This window comes from Erythrolamprus reginae, chromosome 1 (genome assembly GCF_031021105.1).
Source record: "Erythrolamprus reginae isolate rEryReg1 chromosome 1, rEryReg1.hap1, whole genome shotgun sequence".
Classification (NCBI taxonomy): domain Eukaryota; kingdom Metazoa; phylum Chordata; class Lepidosauria; order Squamata; family Dipsadidae; genus Erythrolamprus; species Erythrolamprus reginae.
Genome location: NC_091950.1, coordinates 97,549,078 through 97,572,326, shown reverse-complemented (window position 1 = coordinate 97,572,326; position 23,249 = coordinate 97,549,078). Strand labels below are relative to the sequence as shown.

General features: G+C 37.6%; 1 protein-coding gene and 1 pseudogene across 2 annotated transcripts in view; both read left to right on the top strand.

Annotated features, from left to right (window-relative positions):
- PRDM11 (PR/SET domain 11) overlaps positions 1 to 23,249 on the top strand; it is a 54,955-nt gene that overhangs the window by 19,512 nt on the left and 12,194 nt on the right. For both annotated transcript variants that reach the window (XM_070760572.1, XM_070760563.1), the window contains exons 4-6: positions 1,478 to 1,740; positions 2,125 to 2,192; positions 22,935 to 23,122. In XM_070760572.1, coding sequence (XP_070616673.1) covers positions 1,478 to 1,740; positions 2,125 to 2,192; positions 22,935 to 23,122 — 519 coding nt within the window. The remainder of the gene's footprint in view (positions 1 to 1,477; positions 1,741 to 2,124; positions 2,193 to 22,934; positions 23,123 to 23,249) is intronic.
- LOC139156882 (uncharacterized) lies at positions 5,235 to 9,741 on the top strand (annotated as a pseudogene).

Below are 23,249 nucleotides of genomic sequence, written 5' to 3'. Positions count from 1 at the left end.
GGAGAGAAGATGCTAGAAACTTATGGAATGTTCTGTGCTGGGAATACTGTGGGAAGGAAGGAGCAGACAGGATAATAACACATCAGAATTTTCTTCCTGGTTCCCCTGATTTTATTTACTTACTCTACAGCCTTGAACAACCAATACATTCTAGATTTTCTTCTGTCTGCTCTGAAATGATTTAGTGGAATCTCCAGAATGCAGTGGCTTATCCAGCATTTGAAGCAAAACATTTTCCCTATTTTATGCCACAAAATAGACATATTCATGTTTTTAAAGCAAATGTTCACGTGATTCTTCTACTGAAACAGAAAGAAGTTTGGAATCTTTATCTCATATGGGAGAGAGTTAAGATTCCAATTCAGAAAGCATTAAATATATCTCTTCACATTTATGCCCAAATTTACATTTAAACAAAACTTGCCATTGTTCTGAGACAATATGCAATGAAAATTACATTGATTCCTCTATAGTATTAAACTCTTGTTTTGGTTCAAAAAGTTGTAATCAATGTCACTGTTCTTATATAATTGTAAATTTACATATAAATGCTGATCTTGCCAAAATTGCTATCTCTTCATTTACATACATATATATGTTATCTCCAGTTATATATTCATAACCTAATGAGATTGCAATAGAATAATAGATAAAGAGTAGTTAAGAGTCACCATAAATTTATGCAATTGTAGTCTGGTAAAGCCACTTTTTGCATTTCCATAAAAGAGATTTTTAAAAATCAAGTCTTGAAGCTATTCAAAAACCTCAGTTAATTATGAAAGGAATACAGTGCTAATGGATTAAATACAAACTTTGGTCTGATACTTAATTATGGAAAAGAGCTACTTCATACACAAGAACAATCATGTTATGATTTGAATTATTAGGACTAATTAGGACTAATTCACTTGTGCTTCTTTAAAATCTTTTAAAACCATTCATTAGACGAGGAATAATCTCTGGTTGGAAGAGCCTCCACAGCAACTATAGCACATATTTTCCTGCCTTAACTCATACTATACTATTTCCTTAGTGTTGGCTGTGTGGAGTAAGGGTGATGTGTACAAGGGAACCCAAACATAGTAGATGTGGTAAACTACAGTTTGCTTTTACTTCTCGTAGTGGCTGGATTGAATGATATTTGATTATTTTAGGAAAGATTTTGTGAATTACACCTTCATTCAGGAAGCAAACATTTGCTTTCCTATTGCAAATGTTTGCAATATTGAATGAGCTGGCATCCTTGTTGAATGTATAACCTATGACTCAGAGAGATGTAGATGGCTGAGAATTGCTTTTTAATTAAAAAAAATTTACCCCTTAGATATTTTGGGTAGTTTGTTTACAATGTTGGTGGAAGTTGTAACTCATCAGCAAGTTTTGATTGAAAATTAAAATTAAATTCAAAAAGCTTACTGATATCCTTAGCAAGATTAGGTAGGGCTAGATTCATTCTTGTTCTTTCCTCTTTCTATAGTTTGCGAGTCATGCCAGGAGTATTTTGTAGATGAATGTCCAAATCATGGCCCACCAATGTTTGTGTCTGATGCTCCGGTACCCTATGGCATCCCTGAACGAGCTGTGCTCACTGTCCCTCCTGGCATGGAAGTGATCAAAGAGCCAAATGGGGAACGAGATGTGCGCTGCGTAAATGATGTTATCCCCAAAGGTCGCATCTTTGGACCATATGAAGGGAAGCTGTCTAGTCAAGACAAGTCAGCAGGATTTTTCTCTTGGCTGGTGAGTATTCTCAGCTTGGTGATTCTTTAAGGAGTCAGTGAGATTAACATCAGGATATATTTGCTTAAAAATGAATCCCTTTAATTCAGATATAAGAAGAATGTGTGTAATTAAGAAGGTCCTCATATAACAAATCTTCAGCAAAGATTAAAGTGTAAAGAACAAAGTAAAATTTGGAAGTCAGGAGTCAGGTTTTCAGACAAGAAAACAGTCCTGCAGACTGCAAAATCCAGCTGTCTTCCAGATGAAAATTTCTGGTCAGCTCCAAGAAATAAATAGGAAATATTGTTCTAAGAATGAAAAATTAAATGATTAAATTTATTAATTTAATTACCTTATACTGCTTTATCCTAACTTTGTTATAAATTTATGGCTTTTTTTCAGATAGTTGATAAGAACAACCACTATAAATCCATAGATGGAACAGATGAGACTACATCAAACTGGATGAGGTGAGTATGTTTCCTGTATATAATTTCCTTTCCTGTATATAATTTCCCTGTGTGTTTTTATTTGAATATCTGTAAAAAAGAAAGATTACACTTCCCTGTTTTCAGTGTTTGAAAATGAATTGATTAAATATGACTTCATTTTTAATTTCATTGATAGATTTTTCTTTCAAATATTCTGTTTATCCTCCTTTGCACAAAAAAACCCCAAGAGTTTTATAGGGGACAAAGACAGAGCTTGATCGATTTAGAAGTGATTTCTGTAGTTTCCTTATGTTTACCTTTTATGTGTATTAAAATAATTTCAAAAGCATTTGCTAGTAGATCAGAATAGAAATGAACAAAAACTCTGATGTAGGAAATTTGCTTGATCTTTTTTGTTAGAGTTATTGGCTATTTTATCTTTGTTTTTAAAGGCACAGTGGGACAAGTAGAGTAGATGTATTATATCTGCATCCACAAATTTCAGTTTGATAACTCTCATTGATTTTCACAAAAACTTCTAACTACGGTATTCCTACTTTACATAAGTATTTCACAACTTTGCTCATGAAGAACAGGACAAATTGGTCAGTAATATGCTGCTGCTGTTTTGTTCCCTAAATCAGTCTCAATGTTTGCCTAATTGTTGGAATTGTATCAGTTTGCACATTTGTGCTGTATGTTATTTCAAATGATAGATGGCTCATGGCAAATATTGTACTAAAAATAATGACTTTTTAAATAATTTAACAATGATCTGGACAAAAACTATGATATCTATATTGCAGGAGTTGGGGAAATTTGATTTATAAGTAGTTATCCCTACTAAGAAGGCATATTATATATCAGAAATGTATCAGTTCATTCCTTAAAAATATGTTATACAGATTAAGTGGCACACTAGTACCAAATTAACACTGGCTATTTTTAAACCAGTCCAAACATTTCTGCTGTATAGAAATTTACAATATATTTTTATTTACTTCAGAAGAAATCATATTAAACTTAATATGAGTAAGCATCCCTTCATATAATTGGAGTGCAAATATAATGACAATAAATGTGGAATTCAGAAGAAACTAAGTAGTAAATCAAAAGTATTTATCAAATTAAAAAATAACCAAATTAAGGCAAATATCTCTATATCTATATTAATATTAGAGTTTACTTGTGAGATGTGTTATTGATATTCCAACCAGTTGGACTCATACTATACTATAATGTAGCATTGTTCGTGCCAGTTTTCTCTTCTCTTTCCCCTTGTTTTTCTTTTCAGATAAAATCTGTGATCTGTGGCTACTAATAATAATTAATCTTCATTGACTTAGTGGCCATTTTTAAATATTTTAACAATGTTAAAATTATATCTAACTAGCCTGGCCCCAACACAACAAAATGGAAATAATGGAGCCATTTATAGGTTACCCTCTCAAATCTCAAAAGGTTTCTTGAGGTTCTGTAACACTTGTTGGTGTTAACAATTTGTTGGTATAATGTTAATTGAAATTTGCAGTTGAATGGGAAACAGTTTTATGCTAACCTTTTGTTTGCTACCTTTCTATTTTCTTTCAAATATCTTCAAGTTGTAATAGACTGGCACAGCATTGTTTTTTGTTTTCTAAAAATGCTCACATCATTAAAAATAGGTAACATGATAGGGAAAGGAACATACTGTATTTGTAAAATGTCATGTTACCTAGGAAAATATGCTACTAGTAAAGAGAAATGTGGGCTACCTTCTCTCATTGGAATACGATAACCAATTTATGATTACTGAATATAAACCTAGAAGCATACCAGTTCTTTTAAAATATTGGTTGGATTAGAAATTGTAATGCTAGAACAGCTTCTTCTATGACTTACGCTTCCTCGAAGTGGCCAAAGTATTCAAAAGCATAGATTTCTTTCCTTTTTTACATTTTATTTTGCTAAATTAAAATTTGAAATATTAGGGTGTGCATTTTCAGCTTCCTGGTCTCTTTGGGTATAAGGTACTCCAGATTATGACTGTAAAATTATTGAGTCCTACTTTTTGGCAGTTGCAATTATGGTCAAATTAGAACTGCCCTAAGTTCCTGAAGAATTCATTACTAAAATATGATTTATTTCTGAGTACATTAACTTAGGTTTGCATGAAGGTCTGGTGTAAAGGTAAAAATGATTATAATGGATGTAAAATTCAACAGAATACAGAAAATCCAGTATTTTGACAAAATACAATATGGTACATTCTGAATTATTCTGGAGCTTCTAGAGTATATGTTGTTATAATTTATCATTAGATAAGTATATTCTGTGCTAGTTCATCATCTTATTTGTGGGGAATGATTATATATTATTAAAATGTCCTACCTGTCACATTTTTGAACAATGCAACATTGCATTTTTCATAAATATGGAAAGAGTCCTTTTTGATTAAGTATTGGTCATAGACGTGATAAATATTATGGTTGGATCAGGAAGACCTTTTACGAACTATTGTATTTTTTAGTTCTAGGATATTTGCTAAATTTGTCTAGTATGAAATGTTAATGAAAGCCCATAAAAGATAGAAAATTTGGCTGAAATTTATAACCGATTGCAAAACACTATGGAAAATATCTGTGTGACTATATCCTGAAGCTAATATCACAAGCTTTCAGATTTTCCCCATTTCCCAGAGTTGTAAATTTTGAAAGTAGCCATGGTTCTTTTTAGCATCTTATTCTCTTTTGTCTGTTATAATCTGCTTGCAATAACAGGTGAACTTTAATTGATCTATTTAACAGAAACAGATTCACTGTTTTCCATAACACCCCCCCTCCCCCAAGATCATTTAATCAAGGAGGAGAAACAGTTGGTAATCTTGGAAAATTGTCAGTGTGGAAAATCCACAATACCCTTACTGATTTTATTTATTTATTTGGTGTTATATGTTAGGTCTCTTGAGTCGTTGCCCTATGGTAACTATTTTCAGGGTTCATTTTTACGTGAATCAGTAAATGTAGTTTTTTACCCCTAGAATTGTTTTTTCTACCAGTAGTTGTTTTGTTTCTTGCCAAAGATAATTACATTTCTCCAAGAATGAACAAAGCCTCCAAATACCTGTTCATTTACATTGAAAGATTACACAAAATATGGTACATGTTGCAGGTGAAGCTTTGTTCCTCACCAACCTCAGAGGACTGCTGCTTTACAAACAAAATATCTTCTTACTTACTATGCTTGTGTAAGAGTGGAAGGCATTATTTTGAGAGGAAGCTCACCAAACTGGAAATTAATATACAGTGGGACATGTTTCTTGTTTTTACTAGTGTGAGTATATCAAATTGATTTCCTTTTACCATTTATCCTTTGTGGGAATATTGAACCCAAGGAATATGACTGAATGAAAGAGGAAGCCCAAGTTCTCCAGGGAAGAACTGGATATTCTGGTCACTGAAGTGACTCGGAACAAAGCCAGGCTGTTTGGAAGGGAGACAATACGTCTATCTTAGGTAGACAGGGACAAGATCTGGGAAGTTATAGCCAGAAAAATCACATCAGTGAGCCATGTTCCCAGGTCTGTAAAAGATATTAAGCACAAATGGGACGACATGAAAAGAAGGACCAAAGACAAACTGGCATTCATACGGAGGTCCATCTCCAGTCCCAGCAACCCGGAGAGGCCCTCGGCCATTGTCCTGACCGCCCACGAGAGAGCCATCAAGTCGACGCTGCATTCGTCACGCCAGATGCAGGGCTTCCGGAGAGCGGATCTGGACGTGGTTGACAGCCCATCAACCAGTTGTAAGTATTATCTCTTGTCTGTTCCCTGCTATATAGCTTGGTTCTGACAAAGAAATGTATTATACAAAAGATAATGCTTCCCTTTTAGGTGAAGAACACGTTCTAGGCTCAGGTCTCCTGAAATATTTAATACTTCCTGTTCTGGGTACTTTCTTCATTATTGATTCATGAAGCTGTATCTTGAATATAGGCTGTGGACCTTATTATTCAGGTTAGCATAAAAGATAGAAAATATGATACTGCCCCATCTATAGAATGACATGTGTGTAACACATGCATATATACAACAAGGAAGAGAATATATTTTTATATTTATATTTAAAATATTAATATAAATATATTATATTTAAATATATATTTAAAATATAATATATATTTTTATTATTCATAGATTGCATATTTACTTACTCAAAAATATTATTTGTAACTGCTAGTGGCATTTATTCACAGTCATGCAGAGTGACAAAACATTTAAACCACCCAATGTGCACATTCCTTGCCATAGTTTCAGCGTTTGCTAATTCAGCATTTGTGGCAGTTGTAACTACTGCAGATAACAAAAATTGCTTCCATAGATGTAGAAATGTAAAAGAGGCTGGTGATATAATTGATTATTGGAACATAATCCATATCCATAAATAAAATCCATACTTTCATGATCCATATCCATAAATAAAATCCATACTTTCATGATTTTTTCTGATATTGACCCAATACTTCACAGGTTAATGTACTCAACTTGCAGATATCTTTTATCCATGTATCTATTATTCTCCCCTCCCATCAAGAATTTCAGCATTTATTCATATGTGGATATGTCCTGGTTTATACATACAAATTGTCCATATTCATAATGGGATTTTGCTACTCAGTATATTTTTGCTGGCATCAGTACCTTGGTTAGGAACAAATTATATTCTTCAACTTTGTCTTTAATCCAGATTTGTATTTAAATTGGAACTTACAAATGGGCTGCCTATTGGTAAAAATGACAGACAACATTGTCCTTTTGCAAGCCAATAAAGCCCTGAAGCTATACAGTGCATTAAGGAGCCATTAAAACCACTAAAAATATGTTGTAAAGTCAAAAACACACAATTTCATCAGCTCCTGAAAGAATTGCACAGCTTCAGTGTTTGTCAGATGAGAGAAAGGCAAGATTTTCTTATAGGCAGCCTGTTTGTATCTAGAGTTGCTGTAAAAGTTGAATGCACATAACCTGGGAACTGTCTGCATTCAGGATAAGTATCATAAATTTATAATTATTTTCATTGCTTTTGTGTGTATAGACAATACAGTGGACCAAATGTAATCAAAATTCAGAAACAATTGTTGTACTATCAGTATTTTCTTTCATAGTTTTTGCTGATTTAAAGGATCTGTAAATTGAAAACTGAGTTACATACAAGGAGGATAGCATTGCAATAAAACAAAGGAAAGAAAAAAATCATGCTCTACTGGCATGTATTTGGATCTCAGCTACAATTTTATATATAATTCTATGGATAAAATTTTATATATTAGGCAATAATGGCACACGAAGGAATTGCCTTATTATTGATTTGTATATAGGTTCAGACTGCAGCTGTTAGTGATTTCTTAAGATCTCAGTCAGTGGTCCCTTTTTGCCTTACTACTGCAATATCTGGAACTTCCTAGCTGGAATGTCTTAGCTCTACTGCTGAGCTATAGCTTGGTTTGGGAACACTTAACATTAAATGGCCAAGATTGGTCAATGATGCTAATCTCTATATTACAAAAGGCATAAAGACAGGCAAGGATTCCATACAATTAGTGCTGCTTTTACTGACCTCAGAGATTCTGGTATATAACTATAATAATTTCATTAGAACAGTAAATTAATGCTGCTTCATTTCTACGCTTATTATGAAGACTATAGAAGGACATATTTTCATTCATCAATGTTTTGTATGTGTATGTGTGAGTCTTGACTCCTGGCAACTTCCTGGAGAGTCTCTACAGTTTCCTTAGCAAGATGTAAGAAGTGTTTTGTCATTAACTTACTTCCTAGAGTTGAGAAAATATTATTGGCCCAAGGTCATCCAATTGCTTCATGGCCAAGTCAGGAATAGAACTTGCAGTCTCCTATGTTCTCAAATCTGATGCCTTAACCATTACATCAAACCAGCTTTCAATTTTATTTAATGATTAAAAATATTTTTGTGCAGTCATTTCAGTCTAGTATAGTGATCTGAAAGTGGACACATTTTTAAGCTATATCGGGAGAGCAGACTGTAACAGAGCAATTTTTGTTTTTAGCTTTTGTAATCTGGCTCAATGAAATCAGATGTTCTGCTCTGATATATCATCTGTTCAATCAGATTGGTTTCTTTTCATGTTTTTTTAAAGCAGATACTGTTTTAAAAAATAGATTATTTTAATATTTTTCTAAATAGGACAGAAAGACCCTTAGATTTCACTGAATCCCATATTTAAGTTCTGGTTTCTTTTTGAAGTAGAGTTTGTCAATGCAAAGCCTTAGTGCAAATAAACAGGTGTCTTCTCTCTTTTTTTCCTGTTTCTGTTTCAAGCTGATGAAGGAGAAGAAGCAACAGGCCCCTCACAGCAGCACTTTTCATCACAAAGAGGTTCTGAAGAAACAGATGATCTCTCAATGCCATCTTTCCTTCATTCATCGTGTTTGTCAGATCATTCAGACATTCTAAGCCAAAGGGAAGAAATAATGCGCCTAAATTCAGGTCCTGGGTTTTCTACTAGGCCCTCTCGACCTGTTGTCCAAAATCCATCTATTTCTGGCTTTGACCATCAGCTCTTCGATTCCCTCATTCAACAGATGGTACTATTCAGACAATTCTGTCAAGAGTTGGTGACAATCCATAGAGATGTGGCAAACAACATGCAATTAGCCAGAAGATGTCTGAACTGAGTGGACAAATCACCCAAATGTTCCAAACTTTAATTAAAATCAAAGATGAGCTTCAAACTTCGAACAAGAATCATATCTCTAATGCTAGCCAAGAAATAAGCCTGCGAAGAATTGAGTCAAAGAGCTCCATTGAAGCCAAAACAGATATTAGCCCAAATCAGATATTAGCCCAAGGCAACTCCTGTTATTCGGATTATTAAGTGCAGTTGATATTGGTTTAATGAGTGTTTCTTACCATAAACATTTGAGAAATTAATGAAAATTTTCTCTTAAGAATATTATAAATTATAGCAACTTATGCTATAAGCTTTGGAATTTCCTAGCTGGAAGTAAGCTTTGCTTGATGTATTGGAAACAGTACTTGTGTTGTAAAACAATGCAGTGGAGTGTATGTAGTCCTCTTGAATAAAAATAGATAATATAAAAATTATAAAGAATGTAATGATCTACAAATCCAAGGTTGTTATAGATTTTGATTTTGACTACCTTTTAAGCTTAATACCTTTTAAGCTTAATAACGTTTTGATAACATTATTAGATATTTAGGTGTAGCTAAATATATTATTATGGTCAATGGTAATGTCTAGTTTTCTTCTTTGTCTTTATTCTACTATTGCATGTGGCACTATGTAGACACCAATAAGGATCTAGGTTTGGAAAGGGAATCTTGTTTCTAGCCTTCACAGTTGGGTCTGAAATTTTTGGATCTTTTCTGTGTTTTGGAGCATTTGAAAGAATGAAGTTTTAAGGAGTTTACAAATTGGAAGTTTTAAGTCTTGAATATGTTTAATGCATCCTTTACACCCCTTAATCCTCTCCCCCCCCCCCCAATTTTCTGTTTGGGATGGGTGAAATAAATATTTTAATAAATATGTTAATTTAACTAATTTTAAACTTGCCTATTTTTCCATCTTCTCTCCTCCTCCCGCCAGGAAAGACCTTTAAAGAGTTGGTCTTGTCCATTCTAGTGATTTGTGTGATAAACCTTGATCTTAAGGCGGGATAAAAGGTCATGGGGCAGTTCCCAGACTAAATGTACTGTTAATTATTTTCATCACTGTGAAGAAACAGATTGTGAGATTAGATAACACTTTGGGCTCCCATGCCTAATTTTTTTGGCTTACTTATTAACTACTGATGTTTGGGAATGGGATGTTAAATCAGAATAGATACCAACAAAAGAAGGAACTTGAAGCAATGTAGGCAGCATTTCTCTACTTCTAAGCCTGTAAATACCGTATTTTTCGGTGTATAAGACGCACCTAGATTTTAGAGGAGGAAAACAAGGAAAAAAGCATTCTGAACCGAATGGTGTAGTATTACGTATATTGTTTAATAAAATACCAATGTAACAGAATACTTTTTTAAAAACATGGACACTTTTTAAAAACATGGATACTTTTTAAAAACATGGATACTTATTACAAACTTCAAACTTGACAGCTTCAAGACTTGTGGACTTCAACTCCCAGAATTCCTCCACCAGTCATGCTAGCTCAGAAATGGGAGTTGAAGTCCACAAGCCTTAAACTTGCCAGGTTTGAAGATCCTTGCATTCCTAACCTCTAACTTGGGGGTCTTCCAACTTGCAGTTTTAAGACTTTTGGACTTCAATTCCCAGAATTCCTCCATCAGTCATGCCAGACTCGACTGTCCTCCTGGTTCTCTCCCCGTCCTATCCACCTACCCACCCCACGGTTCAGATTCACACCCCCTTCTGCTCTAGCTGGATTTAGAACTAGCATTGCTCTGCAACTGCATGACAGCTCCAGGCTCTGAAGACATAGCAGCCAGAGTGGGAAGCTAAGCCCATCTGAGGAAAATCTGATGAAGATTATGCGCCTGGGATCGACTGTAGTGTGAATTCGGCTGGGGGCGGCTAGCTTTCCATTAGGTTCTTTTATAGAGAGAGAGAGAGAAAAGGGGGCGGGCAAATAACCAGCTTCTCTAGAGAAAGAAATGTGTATCTCCCATCAAATGCAGTATAATTCTGTCTTTCTTTCTGTCTTTCTGTCTTTACATTGCAATTGATGGGAGATACACATTTATTTCTCTAGAGAAGCTTGTTATTCGCCCACCCCCTTTTCTCTCTCTCTCTTTAAAAGAAAAGAACCAGGTGGAAAGCTAGCCATCCCCATCTGAACTCACACCCCAGCCGATACCTTCCTTAGAGCTTCCTTACATTGCAAGTAGAGCAATGGAAAAAACCCTGCAAAGATTTAGGGCTTGAAAACATTCCTCACAGAGAGTAACAATTAAAGAGGTTTGGTACATTAATAGCACCTGGTTAGGGCTGGAAAGAAATATCTGGAGCAAGTAAATGAAAAAAAAAACCCTATAAAGACAGGTTTTGGAATACATTCTTGGCAGAGATTAACAATGAACGAGTTTGCAAGTGGTAAAAGCTGGGAACATCATTACCACTTGGTTAGGCTAGAAAGAAACATTTGGATCAAATAGAATGGAAAAAAAAAATCAAAGGCAGGGTTTGGAATACATTCTTGGCAGAGATTAACAATGAACCAGCTTGCAAGTGGTAAAAGCTGGGAACATCCTTAGCACCTGGTTAGGGCTAGAAAGAAACTTATTCAGAATAAGTTAGAGTAATGAAACAAACCCTGCAAAGACTTAAGGCTTGGAAAACATTCTTCATAGAGAGAAACAATGAAAGAGGCTGCAAGGTAAGAGCTGGGAAGATTGTTAGCAGCTGATAAGGGCTGGGAAAAAAGCTACATTCAATGTATAAGACGCTCCCTAATTATCAGCCTATTTGGGGGAGGAAAAAGGTGCGTCTAATTACACAATATACTGCTTTCTTATCATTAATTTCATGAAAAAATAACAATTTTAACTAATAATGATTAAATTGTAAAAGGTAATGATATTGCAGTATTGCACAATATAAAAAGGAAGTTTATAAGTATAAAGATGTTGCACTGAAATGAAATGACTAACGTGTGAGAAACAAATGAGCTAGTGTTGGCCAGTGTGCTGATTTTTGTTGGTAGTTTTTCAGGACCGTCAGTGCAATTCCTTGGAGAGGAGTGGCATATGAATCCAATAAATAAATATATACATATATGTATCTATACATGTATGTGTATGTATGTATGTATGTATGTATGTATGTATGTATGTATGAATATGAAGGTCTTGGCATATTCTGGTTTCTTCCCGTGTAAGTTTCAGAGATTCCTGGCAATGTTTCAATGAGGTCCCATATGTCATTTTCAGGCTGGTGCTTTCAGCTTTGTGCTAGGGCACCCTAGCAAGTCTGAGCCAAGTCTGATAAGTTTCAGGTTGGTTTTGGAAGCAAATGTTGCAATCCAGAAATAAATTGGTTTATTCTATGTATGCTAAAAATGAGACATAAAGTATCACATATTACACAAAATATACAAGCTAACTCTCTGGTAGGAAGAAAATGTGGTTAAACAAAGTCTGATAGTTTTAAGGCTAAGTTTGGAAGCAGATGCTTTAATCCAGCAATAAATCGGTCTATTCTATTTATGCTAAAAATGTATGTGTACTATATTTTATGTATATTTGTTTCTCATCCCCTGCTTCCTCACTGCAATTGTCAGATACAAGGAATATTCCTCTAAAGATATAGCTGCAGTGAATTGTGTCACCTTCCCCTCCCCCAAAAGAAATTGTCTTTCTATACTGACAATGCACAATTATAGGGAAGAAAAATCTGAAAGTGCCAAACAGAATCAACCGTTTGAAATGTTGAAAGGCTATAGAACCAGATAATTACAGTGGGAAGGAAATAACAAAGAGAGTGTGGAAGTATAATGCTCAGATAATTCTGTTGCTAACCATAGTTTCCTGGAAATTCATTAGATTATTAGTATCTTGTAGCAGGGTCCTCTATATTTTCCTTATATTAAATTATATAGAGTGTCATGTACATCAATGGTACAATATAAATAAGTAAATAAATTAAATTATGTTCAGTCCATCTGAATGATTCAATTTGCTTTACTGTCTCATTTTTGCTTAATGAAATGATTCTCATGCAGCTGAGAAATTAGTTTTCAGGAATGCCTGTCTTGAAGAAGTGCTCCTGAGAAGGAAGCTAAAGATATATAAATTAGCATTACCAATTAGAACTGATTTTCCATATAGTTCTAGGGTAATCTTTCCCAACTCGTATAATCTGGACCAGGGGTCTCCAACATTGGTAACTTTAAGCCTGACAGACTTTCCCAGCAAAGCTGGCTGGGAAATTCTGGGAATTGAAGTCTGTCAGGCTTAAAGTTGTTAAGGTTGGAGACCTTTGCTCTGCACTATAGCATCCAGAATTTCTACGTAGCATACCCACAATGAGATTAGGTGAGTACATGCAATCCCTGATGTTTACTAGGATAAACCAAAAAACAGATATGAGAAACGTGCCTCTTCTGTTTTGATATACTAATTTACCTGTGTTAATGCTACTTGTGTTATAGTACACTATTTTATTGAGGTGCTAGAAAAAGGAGGCATTCTTTGCTCTGTAAAATGCTTTCTTTAATCATCCCATAAAGGGTGCTTTCTTATATGTGACTATTAAAACCTGGCATGTTTTAAATGTGCCTGTTTTACAGAATTGCTTTAATGCTCTATTATTTCTGATGGAATTTATCTTTATCTTTATTTTTATTAACAATAAAGATATAATATTTAAAACTCAGAGTAAGATGCTTTTTTATGTGTTTCTGAAGTTGTGCTCAAGACAACTTTAAAATCTTTAATGTTTTATTTAATATAAGATTAATACTTCCAGTTTTCATATACCTAAAACTTATACATGTCTGGCAACATATCTCTTTTGCTATAATTTTTGATAAAATCTAGAAATGTGTGCCTTGCAATTTCTTTGCCATGAGTTTGACTTGAAATATGAAAGTTTCTGCATACATCTAAAGTATATTTCATGTGCAAAAACATAGACATGCTTATTTCATTGTTACTTTTAAATAAGGTTTAAAATAGCCACTTTCCTAAGTTACATACTTACAAAACATAGTGTGATACCAATGTAATTAGGATGGCCTATGATATGGAATTCGTGGTTTTACAATATAGCAAACATGCTAGAATAGGGAAGAGTAGCCTAATGCAAATAGTAACTACTTTCTATAATGAATTTTATCTTTGAAATAATCATGTAAATGCAAAGTTCTTATTTTAAATGATGGGTTCTTGGTTTCTCTCCAAATTTTGAAATGGTTTGCAGAGCAATATGAATGTCCATTTGTACACATGGATCATGTATGCATGATCCAGAATGAATAGCTTAAAATAAATTACTATAATATCTTCAGATCCAACAGAATATTGTCCACCATTGCCTTACTAAAAGATCTGGAAAAAGAGTAGACATTCATTTTAAGATATGTAGAATTGCTCAGTTTAATATTTGTGGAATGCTGTACCTTTGGAGAACTACTTATTTGTTTAATGTTTTCTAAGTAATTTGAAAAATGAAAGTTTTTTTTAAGAAAGCCCTTTTGAATTAAGCCAATTCTTTCATTCTGTTTTCAGGGAAACATTCTGATTCTTTTTATGTCTATAACAATAGGATATTAATAGTAGTCTAAATCAAATTTCAAAATGGATGATTTTGCGTATTCTTATATATATATATGTTTCTAACCTAGTGGTTCTGATCCTGGGGTCCACGGACCTCTGGGGACTATGATGTCATCACAGAGGGTTCACAAAGGCTTGAATAAATGTTATGATTTAAATTTTGAGTATTGGGAGTCCATGGCCACAAAAGTATTTAAAGTGGATCTATAGTGAAGAAAAAAATTGAGAACCACTATTGTAATCCATTTCAATGGCTGACCAAGAAATAAACTAAGAAGTGTAAATGGATGCACTGACTCAGCTCTACTTTCTGAAGAAAAGAAATTGACCCCTATCTGTTCCATTCTGGAGGGAGGGAAAGCAAAGGAAAGACTTTTGGTATTCTAAAAGTCTGAAGACCCCAGGAATTTCAGCTATACCATTCCTGCAAGAATCTTCCATTGCCATCTGCCACAGACAAGACTCAGGATGCAGAAAACACAAGTAGAAAATTAGTAATGCTTTTCCAGGCACAATATGAGCAGACATTAAGAAGATCCAGACATAATTGTTCATCCTCTGTCAAGCCTGGAAAAAGGAGTTTGGCCTCTAGAACTTTTTTTCTCTTTCTCCATGAAATTGCAATGGCAATGATGAATTACCCCAAAGATGGGAAGGAAAGGCAATGCATACACCGTAAGAGTTGAAAGCCTCATCTGAACCAAATCACATTCTTTCTGTTCAGAGCAAGAAGGATTCGCAAACCACCTTATGCCCTCTTTCATGAATTATGGTCATGTAAGGGGATTTGCTACATCTTCTAAGCCAAATCCTGGCTAATAAATTAGGAAGCAGAATTATTTGTGGCACACCTTGCCTACAAAATAATGGACTGCTTACTATCAAGGGTAAGAACTTCTCCACCTTTAGAAATAAAGCGTAATTCTCTTCACTATTCTCTTCATTATAACTCCATAGTGGTAGGAGAAATATGGTGGACTCCAAGATTCCATGTAGAAAAACTAGAAGGGAGAACAGAAACTCCAGCAGCAACTGCGCCGGGAATGGAACTAATAAAAGGGAACAATGTTGCAGGTGCAGCATCACCAATGCATTGGATTTAAAGTTACTTCTGAAGTGGGTCCCAAATGGGAGCTACTCAGTTATTGAATGAAAAAAAAGGATGCAAATTATCTGACTATATTTTCATTCCTGCCATGACATTGCAATGTCATTGTCAGGGTTCCAAATAGCATCCAAAATTAAATCAGAGTCCGAATCAAAGTTTTCTTCAAAGTCCCAATTTATTATCACAGCCATGTTGGTAAAGCTAAGTCAGGGTTAGGCAAAGTTGGCTCTTCCATGACTTGTGGATTTCAACTCCCAGAATTCCTGAGCCAATCATGCTAGCTCAGGAATTCTGGGAGTTGAGGTCCACATGTCATAGAAGAGCCAACTTTGCCTACCCCTGATCTGGGTGAAACCCGAATCAAGTGCCCAGGGTTTCACCACCCAGTTGAAAGTTCAAGCCCTTGTCCCCACACCCACAAATTCATCACATTCTCCAATCTCCAAGTGCCATGCTGGCAGATTCCACCCATGTCCTTCCACGCAAGTGCAGAAGCTCAGAGACAAAGGATGATTCTTGTAATTCAAGAAAGGAATTTGTTATGGCTATATGCTAACAACCTCATACTCTTCCCCACTCCCATTTTCCCACAATAGATAACACATAATATAATCGTATATAATATGGCAGGCCAAAGAGTCCAAATAAAATGACTTTGGCCTAATTTTATCCAACTCTAGAATAGACCAGTGATTTTCAACCTTTTTTGAGCCGCGGCACATTTTTTACATTTACAAAATCCTGGGGCACACCACCAACCAAAATGACACAAAATGACACCCTAAGACACTGTCCTCTCTTTTTCCATCCCTGTCTCCTCCCCACCCTTGTGTGTGTGTGTGTGTGTATATACACACTCTTGAACCATTTCCAAAAACAGTGAGGGCTGGAGTTATTTTCTCTCTTATTCTTTGAGTGCTTTTTATCATATGCTTTAAATCAAGAGTCACTTCTCTGTCTCTTTTGTTTTTCTCTCTTTCCTCTCATTCTCTGTCTCAATCATTTTCTCATTTCTCTTTCTTCCTCCCCTTTTTGCTCATTTCTCTCTCTCTCTCTCCCTTCCTCTCCTTTTCTCTCTCTCTCTCTCTCTTGCTTTCCTTCTTTCTTTCTTTCTTTCTCTTTCTCTCTTACTTTCTCTCTCTCTTGCTTTCTCTCTCTCTCTCACTCTCTTTTTCTCTCTCTTTCTCTCTCTCTTGCTCTCTCTCTCTCATTCTCTCTCTCTCTCAGCAAAAAGTTGTGAGACCGGAACCTGAGCTTCCTTCTTCGCGGCACACCTGACCATGTCTCGCGGCACACTAGTGAAAACACTGGAATAGACAATGCTACAATCCCAGTACAGAATGTTTTCCCCAAGTGTTTCTCCAATTTTGACAATTAAAAATTTATAGAGCTAATTCTCCAGTTCTTGCTTGAAGCAAAAAATAAAAAGCCACAATTGGCTTATTTGCTCTTTTGTATTTTTTGTAAAGAGCTGTATTTGCTCTTTTCTTATCCGAATAATCACAACATAATACCTAAGTCAATAGTGTACAGAAACAAGGAAGGTATCTCAAAAAGATCCACACTAACATTAGGGAGCAAAAATATGTACGGAAGGCAATTGCACTAGTGTTACAGTATATAGCAAAATTCAGTTATGATCAGAATCTCAATTTGGATCTGCTTATTTCTCCCTGATATCTAAGTTGACACAAGACAAATTAAAGTCTGAACAACTTGCCAAGAGCTCATGAGTTCCAACTCTTTTCAATTCTGTACTAGGGCTGTAGTGTTTGTACACATCAATCTGGCAGGAACTTTGGCTCATAGGATCTTTGGTTCAAGCACCAAAGTTAATTTTGTTAATCCAAAACTAATTTACTATTCAAGCCTTTTCTACAAGAATGATAAATCTCTTGTATCCATTCTGATTAATGTTGTGGTTAGCTCTGGCTCAGCTCCTGCCCCAAGGAATGTGGATGTGGATGTGGGGGAAAGATCCACATGCCACAGGCCTGTTTTGCTCCCAATAGAATCTGTCGGCGAAGTCTCCTCTGACCAAGGAAGCATGAGTGACAGGGAAGAGGGGAGTTTGGCAGACAGCCCAGGAGGAGATCAATCTTCCTTATCATCCCTGTATTCTAAACAAGAACTTATGACAGACCCACACATGCGGAGAGTGATGCATAGAAGAGAACAACTGAAGGATTATTACAGGAGATAAGTGAGGCCACCTGTGGTTGGGTGGGGCTGCTGTAATTAGTGCTACAGATAAAAAGAGCAGCGTGCTGATTTAGCCTTGTGGAAGTTTATCTGTTTCATAGTTTCGTCAAGATTGTGGTTTTGCTGTTTCCCTGTTCAAGACTGTGTGTGGACTTTCTGGACTTTGGAATTGGACTTAATTTCCCAGTTACTGGGTGAGAAATTGGATTGCATTTAACCTGTGCCTTGTGTGTATCAGAAAATCCCTTTGACATTTTAAAAAGGAGTTTTTTCTGCTTTTCTGTTGATAAAGAATTTTGGTTTTCCTTCTGTTGTGTGGTGTGTGTCTTTTTGGACTAATTACCCTGTAATTACGGACGGTTGGGACACGCTGGCAGAACAATTAATAGCAAGGAGAAAAAGATGTTTGGGCCCATGGTTTCTAAATACACAAAATTAGAACAGGAAACAAGTATTTGCATCCATTTTATAGTTAAGATTGAACCTCTTTTTTTGCTTTCAGGAAAGGTGTGTGGTAATTCATATCATAGTGACTCTTTTCTCAAAAATCTATGAGGCATATCCTCTCAGGTTAAATGAATTTTAGTAAAACTAAATGGTAAAAAATAGGGTGCAGGTGAGAATTCAGCTCCACTAGGCAAGTAAGTGAGAGAGATAATACTTCTGGGATGTAAGTTGAAATTTCATGGTAGAGTAGAGCAATGTTCCCTCTAATTTTTTTTCGGTGTGGGCGGAAAAGTATAGTGTCTGAGCGAAGGTCCCTTTGGGACTGGGGGGCATAGAAATATAAATAAATAAATAAGAAAGAAAGAAAGAAAGAAAGAAAGAAATTCCCTTCTTTTTTTATTAAAAGAAATTAATAATAAAACAAAACCAAAATCTATTACTATTATTATCTTCTCTTTTTCCATCCCTGTCTCCTCCCCCCTTGTATGTGTGTGTGTGTGTGTGAACTCTTGAACCATTTCCAATTAGAGGTGAGCTATTGGAAATGGTTCAAGAGTTCACACACACACACACACACACACAAACGGCTGGGTTTTTTTCTCTCTGTTATTATTTGGGTGCTTTTTACCATATGCTTTAAATCAAGAGTCATTTCTCTCTTTCTCTCTCCCCCTCTTTCTCTCTCTCTTTCTCTCATTTTCTTTCTTTCTCTCTATTGCTTTCTTTCTCTCTCACTCTTTCTTTCTATCTCTCTTGCTTTCTTTCTCTTCTCTCTCTTGCTATCTCTCTCTCTCCCCCCCTTCTCTCTTTCTCTCAGCAGCGGCATTGGGCAGTAGCCGTGGGGCGGCGGCAGGGTGATCAGCTCTGAGGCGGAGCTCTGGAACGGAGGCACCGATGGCGAGGGGGCTGCGAGAGCACTTTCTCCAAGCGCTTTGGGAACACCTGCCCTGCCTCTACTGCAGCCCCCTTGCTGGAAGTCTGGGACGAAAGCACTCCCAGCGAAGGGGCTGCGAGAAGGGTGTGGCGGGCATTCCCAAAGCCCGCGGAGAAAGCCCTCTCTCGCAGCCCCCTGGCTGGCAGCGCTTTCGTCCTGCAGCTGCCACTGCCACGGCAGAAGTCGCACCCCAAGGCAGGAGGCGGCGGAGGAGGAGAAGGGGCAGATCGGGCGGGCGGGGGGCAGGGCCGAGAAGCCAGGGGCGCGTTTGGCCGGAGGCACCGTGGGGAGGCAGGGGTGGCCGCGGCTCCCTTTCCTCCTACTGCCGCACCTCCCCCTCCGCCGCCCACCCCCCACGGGCTGGCAGGGGGATGGGAGCGGGCGCCCATGGAAAAGGGTGCACGCGTGCGTGCAGCTTACAGAGAACGCTGGAGTAGAGTAGGGTAGAGTAGAATAGAATAGAATTCTTTATTGACTAAGTGTGATTGAACATACAAGGAATTTGTCTTTGGTGCATAAGTGTACATAAAAAACATACCACATTTGTCAAGAATTATGAGGTGCGGCATACAAATCTAATAAATTATTATTATTATTATTATTGTTGTTGTTGGTTGTTGTTGATTGTCATAGGGTACAAATAATCAATCAGGAAACTAAATATAAATTGTAAGGAGACAAGCAACAAATTGCAGTCATACAAAGTGGGAGGAGGGTGGGAGGAGAAATCAAGAGGCAACTATCCATCCTTACAACTTAAGAACAAGATAAAGTATTTCAGGGTGCTTCAAGCAAATAAATTTACTTTAGAAACCATTGCCACACAATGGTGTGACCTCAGAGAAGTGTGTCTTAAGTGTCTTCTCCATCTACATAAATTCCTAAGAAGAGTAAGACTGGAAAATGAACCTTACATTATGCTATCCTTAAACTTTATGGTTTTTTTAAAAAGTGTGGTAGAATTGAACATTGAGTGACCATGGTGTCCAATTCTAGAGACCACTTTTACACTAGACCTTGACTAGCTTCAGCTCTACATAAGGAAATTGAATGGGAACAGTACTAGATTAGTAGTCTGTTTATTCTAGCTGTTTATTCTTTAGGCATGCAGTTTCCACAAAAAAGAAAATGAAAAAATATCTAGATTGAACCAGTAGGGCTTCTAGATGTATGCAAAGGCATGGAGTAAAGACAGGTTTAAAGTTTCCTTTAATTTAAGTTAAACAAGGGACTGCTAGTTAACATTATAAAGAGAGTCAAACACAATATTTCTCCAGGAATGTTAGAGAATACCCCACGTTTTCAGCACCTTTGTTACCTTAGTGATGGTACTTTACCATTAAGAATACACTATTCCAGAAAGTGCATTCTTTTTATGTGGTACTTTCCATTTAAAATTGATTATTCAGGCACTAACATGTATTGTGTGAATCTAACAGATCAGGTCCAGTTACAATTTTGATATGGACACTTACAGTATTTGTTAATGCTTCTATATTGTGTCATTAAGGGAAGACTTGTATATTTTATACTAAGGCAGGATGTCTTACAGATGGATTGCTGCTTTATCTTTAAGAAAAATTAAACTCTTCAGAGATCACAACAAAACATTTGACCATACTTTTACCCATATAGCATGCACGGAGTATATTAGACACAGCTGGACATATTCAGCACCCTTAGATTTTACTTAAACTCAATTAGAGTTTTGTCAGAAACCCCATTTATATCCTGTAAAGCAGAGGTCCCCAACCTTTTTTGCACCAGGGACCGGCTTTAAGCTAGACCAGTTTTCCATGGCCCGGTGGGGGGGGGAGCTAGCTGTCAGCGGCGCCGTAAAAGGGGCGATCAAGAGAGGAATGGGTGAATGAATGGACGGAGGGTGGGAAGGAAGGAAGGAAAGAGGGAAGGGACAGGGACAAAAGAAGGGTGCAAAGGAAGCAAGGAAAGGTGTGAAAGGGGAGAGTAAGAGAGGAAGGAGTGAAAGAAGGGAATGAGGGAGGAAAGAAGGGAGGAAGGAAAAGGAAAGCAAGAAATGGCGGGAGGAAAGGAAGGAAAGAAAGAAAGAAAGAAAGGGGGAAGGGACAGGAACAGAGGAAGGAAGCAAGGAAACTTATGAAAGGGGAGAGTAAGGGAAGAAGGTAGGAAGGAGAAAGAAAAGAAGAAATAGAGGAAGGGAAGGTAAAAGAGAGAAAGAAAAAGAGCAAGAAAGAAAGAAAGAAAGAGAAAGAAAGAAAGGCAACTTCAAAGAAAGGCTCACTGAGCATCTCTCACTCTCTCTCTCTTTCTATCCCTCTTTCTTTCTCTTCCTTTCTCTCTCTCCTCTTCCTTTATCTCCTCTCTCTCTCCCTCTCTCTTTCTCTCCCCCCTCTCCCCTTTTCCCTCTCTCCCTCTCTTGCTATCTCTCCCCCCTCTCCCTCTCTCTTTCTCCCTCTCCCCCCTCTCTCTTTCTCTCTCTCTCCCCCTCTTTCTTCTCACTTTCTCTCTCTTGTTTTCTTTCTGTCTCTTTTGCTTTCTCTCTCTCTCACTCTTTCTTGTTTTCTTTCTCACACTCTTTCTCTCTCTTGTTCTCTCTCTTGCTATCTCTTTCTCTCCCCCCCTTTCTCACTCTCTCTTTCTCACTTTATCTCTATCTTGCTGTCTGTTGCTCTCACTCACTCTCGTTCTCTCTCCGTTCTTCTCAGCGATGACGCGCGCATGCCCTGCCCGCCTCACCTTTGCGAGAGCACTTTCGCCCCGGGCTCTCAGCAAGGGGGTTTGCAGGAGAGGCGGGGCCGGCGAAGGTGATATTGAATGTCGGGGGAGAACGGGTGGTTGCACGCGCTCCCTATCCCCCTGCTAGCCCACTCGGAATATTCAAAATAAGAAAAGCCTTCGCCGGCAAAGGTTTTTCTTATTTTGAATATTCCGAGTGGGCTAGCAGGGAGATAGGGAGCGCGTGCCGCCCGTTCTCCCCCGACATTCAATATCACCTTCGCCGGCCTCCGCTGAGGAAAGCCTTTGCTGGCATTTCCTCTCGGCGTCAAGGAGGCGCAGCGGCGGGCGGAGAGAGGGAAGGGGGGGGCAGCGGTGTCCCTCCTGGCCTTGGCGGGCCGCCCAACCCTCCCCACCTCCTGCAAACGCGGCGGGCGGCGGGGGGAGAGCGAGGAGCCGGTTCCGGCGGGCGCGGGGCTTGGCTGGCTGGCGGGGGGAGCGCCGCTGGTGGTGCGGAAAGGCCGAGGGGGCCCTGGCGCCGCGGACCGGCTGAAAAGCCCCAACGGCCTGGTCCCGGTCTGCGGACCGGCGGTTGGGGACCTCTGCTGTAAAGTGGGGGATGAAGGAAAGAGGCCTTCCTTCTTCACTCTTAACCATTCAACTAGGAAATAACAACTTTAATATATTCAACAAAAGGGGAATAGGATTTTCCAAAGGATCATGGTCTGTTCAATTTTTGAAAGGAAGCAGTACTAATTACCTTGGAAGCAGAATTGTCTCTGACATAAACCTGTAATGCAATTGCTTGGACCAATTTTTTCTACTTTAATCTGGCACTCCAACATAGATGTTCCTGTCTTTGATTATACAACTCTGCAGATGTTTAGCAATATTGGGTATTTTCCTGAAGAAGAGAAATAGGGCCTATGCTAATCTCAATAAGTTAATTAATATTCCTTGAAGGTGTCTATTATTTTCTTACAGTTTCTTCACATGTCGTTTACTCATGCCATCCAGTGCTTCTGTTTCTGTGGCTCTCTTTCAAGGTCACTCCTACAATTGTGACTTAAACTTATATTCGGCCTGTTTATAAGTCAAAAATCTGCCTCGTCCTTGTCCTAGGTATGTGGCCATATCTCGAGAGGAGAGAGAGCAGAATCTAATGGCATTTCAGCACAGCGAGAGGATTTATTTTCGGACCTGTCGGGACATCCGGCCAGGGGAGAGACTGAGGGTCTGGTATAGCAAAGATTACATGAAGCGGCTGCACAGTATGTCTCAGGAGACCATCAACCGAAACCTCACAAGAGGTGAGATTCCCCTGCTCCTTTCCTTACACTATTTGTTCGTGTCTTTATTTTTGACCCAGTTATCAAGCAGGTCTTGCAAAATGATCTATAAAAAAAAGTCCACGATTTTTAAAAAAATCAGCAGTGT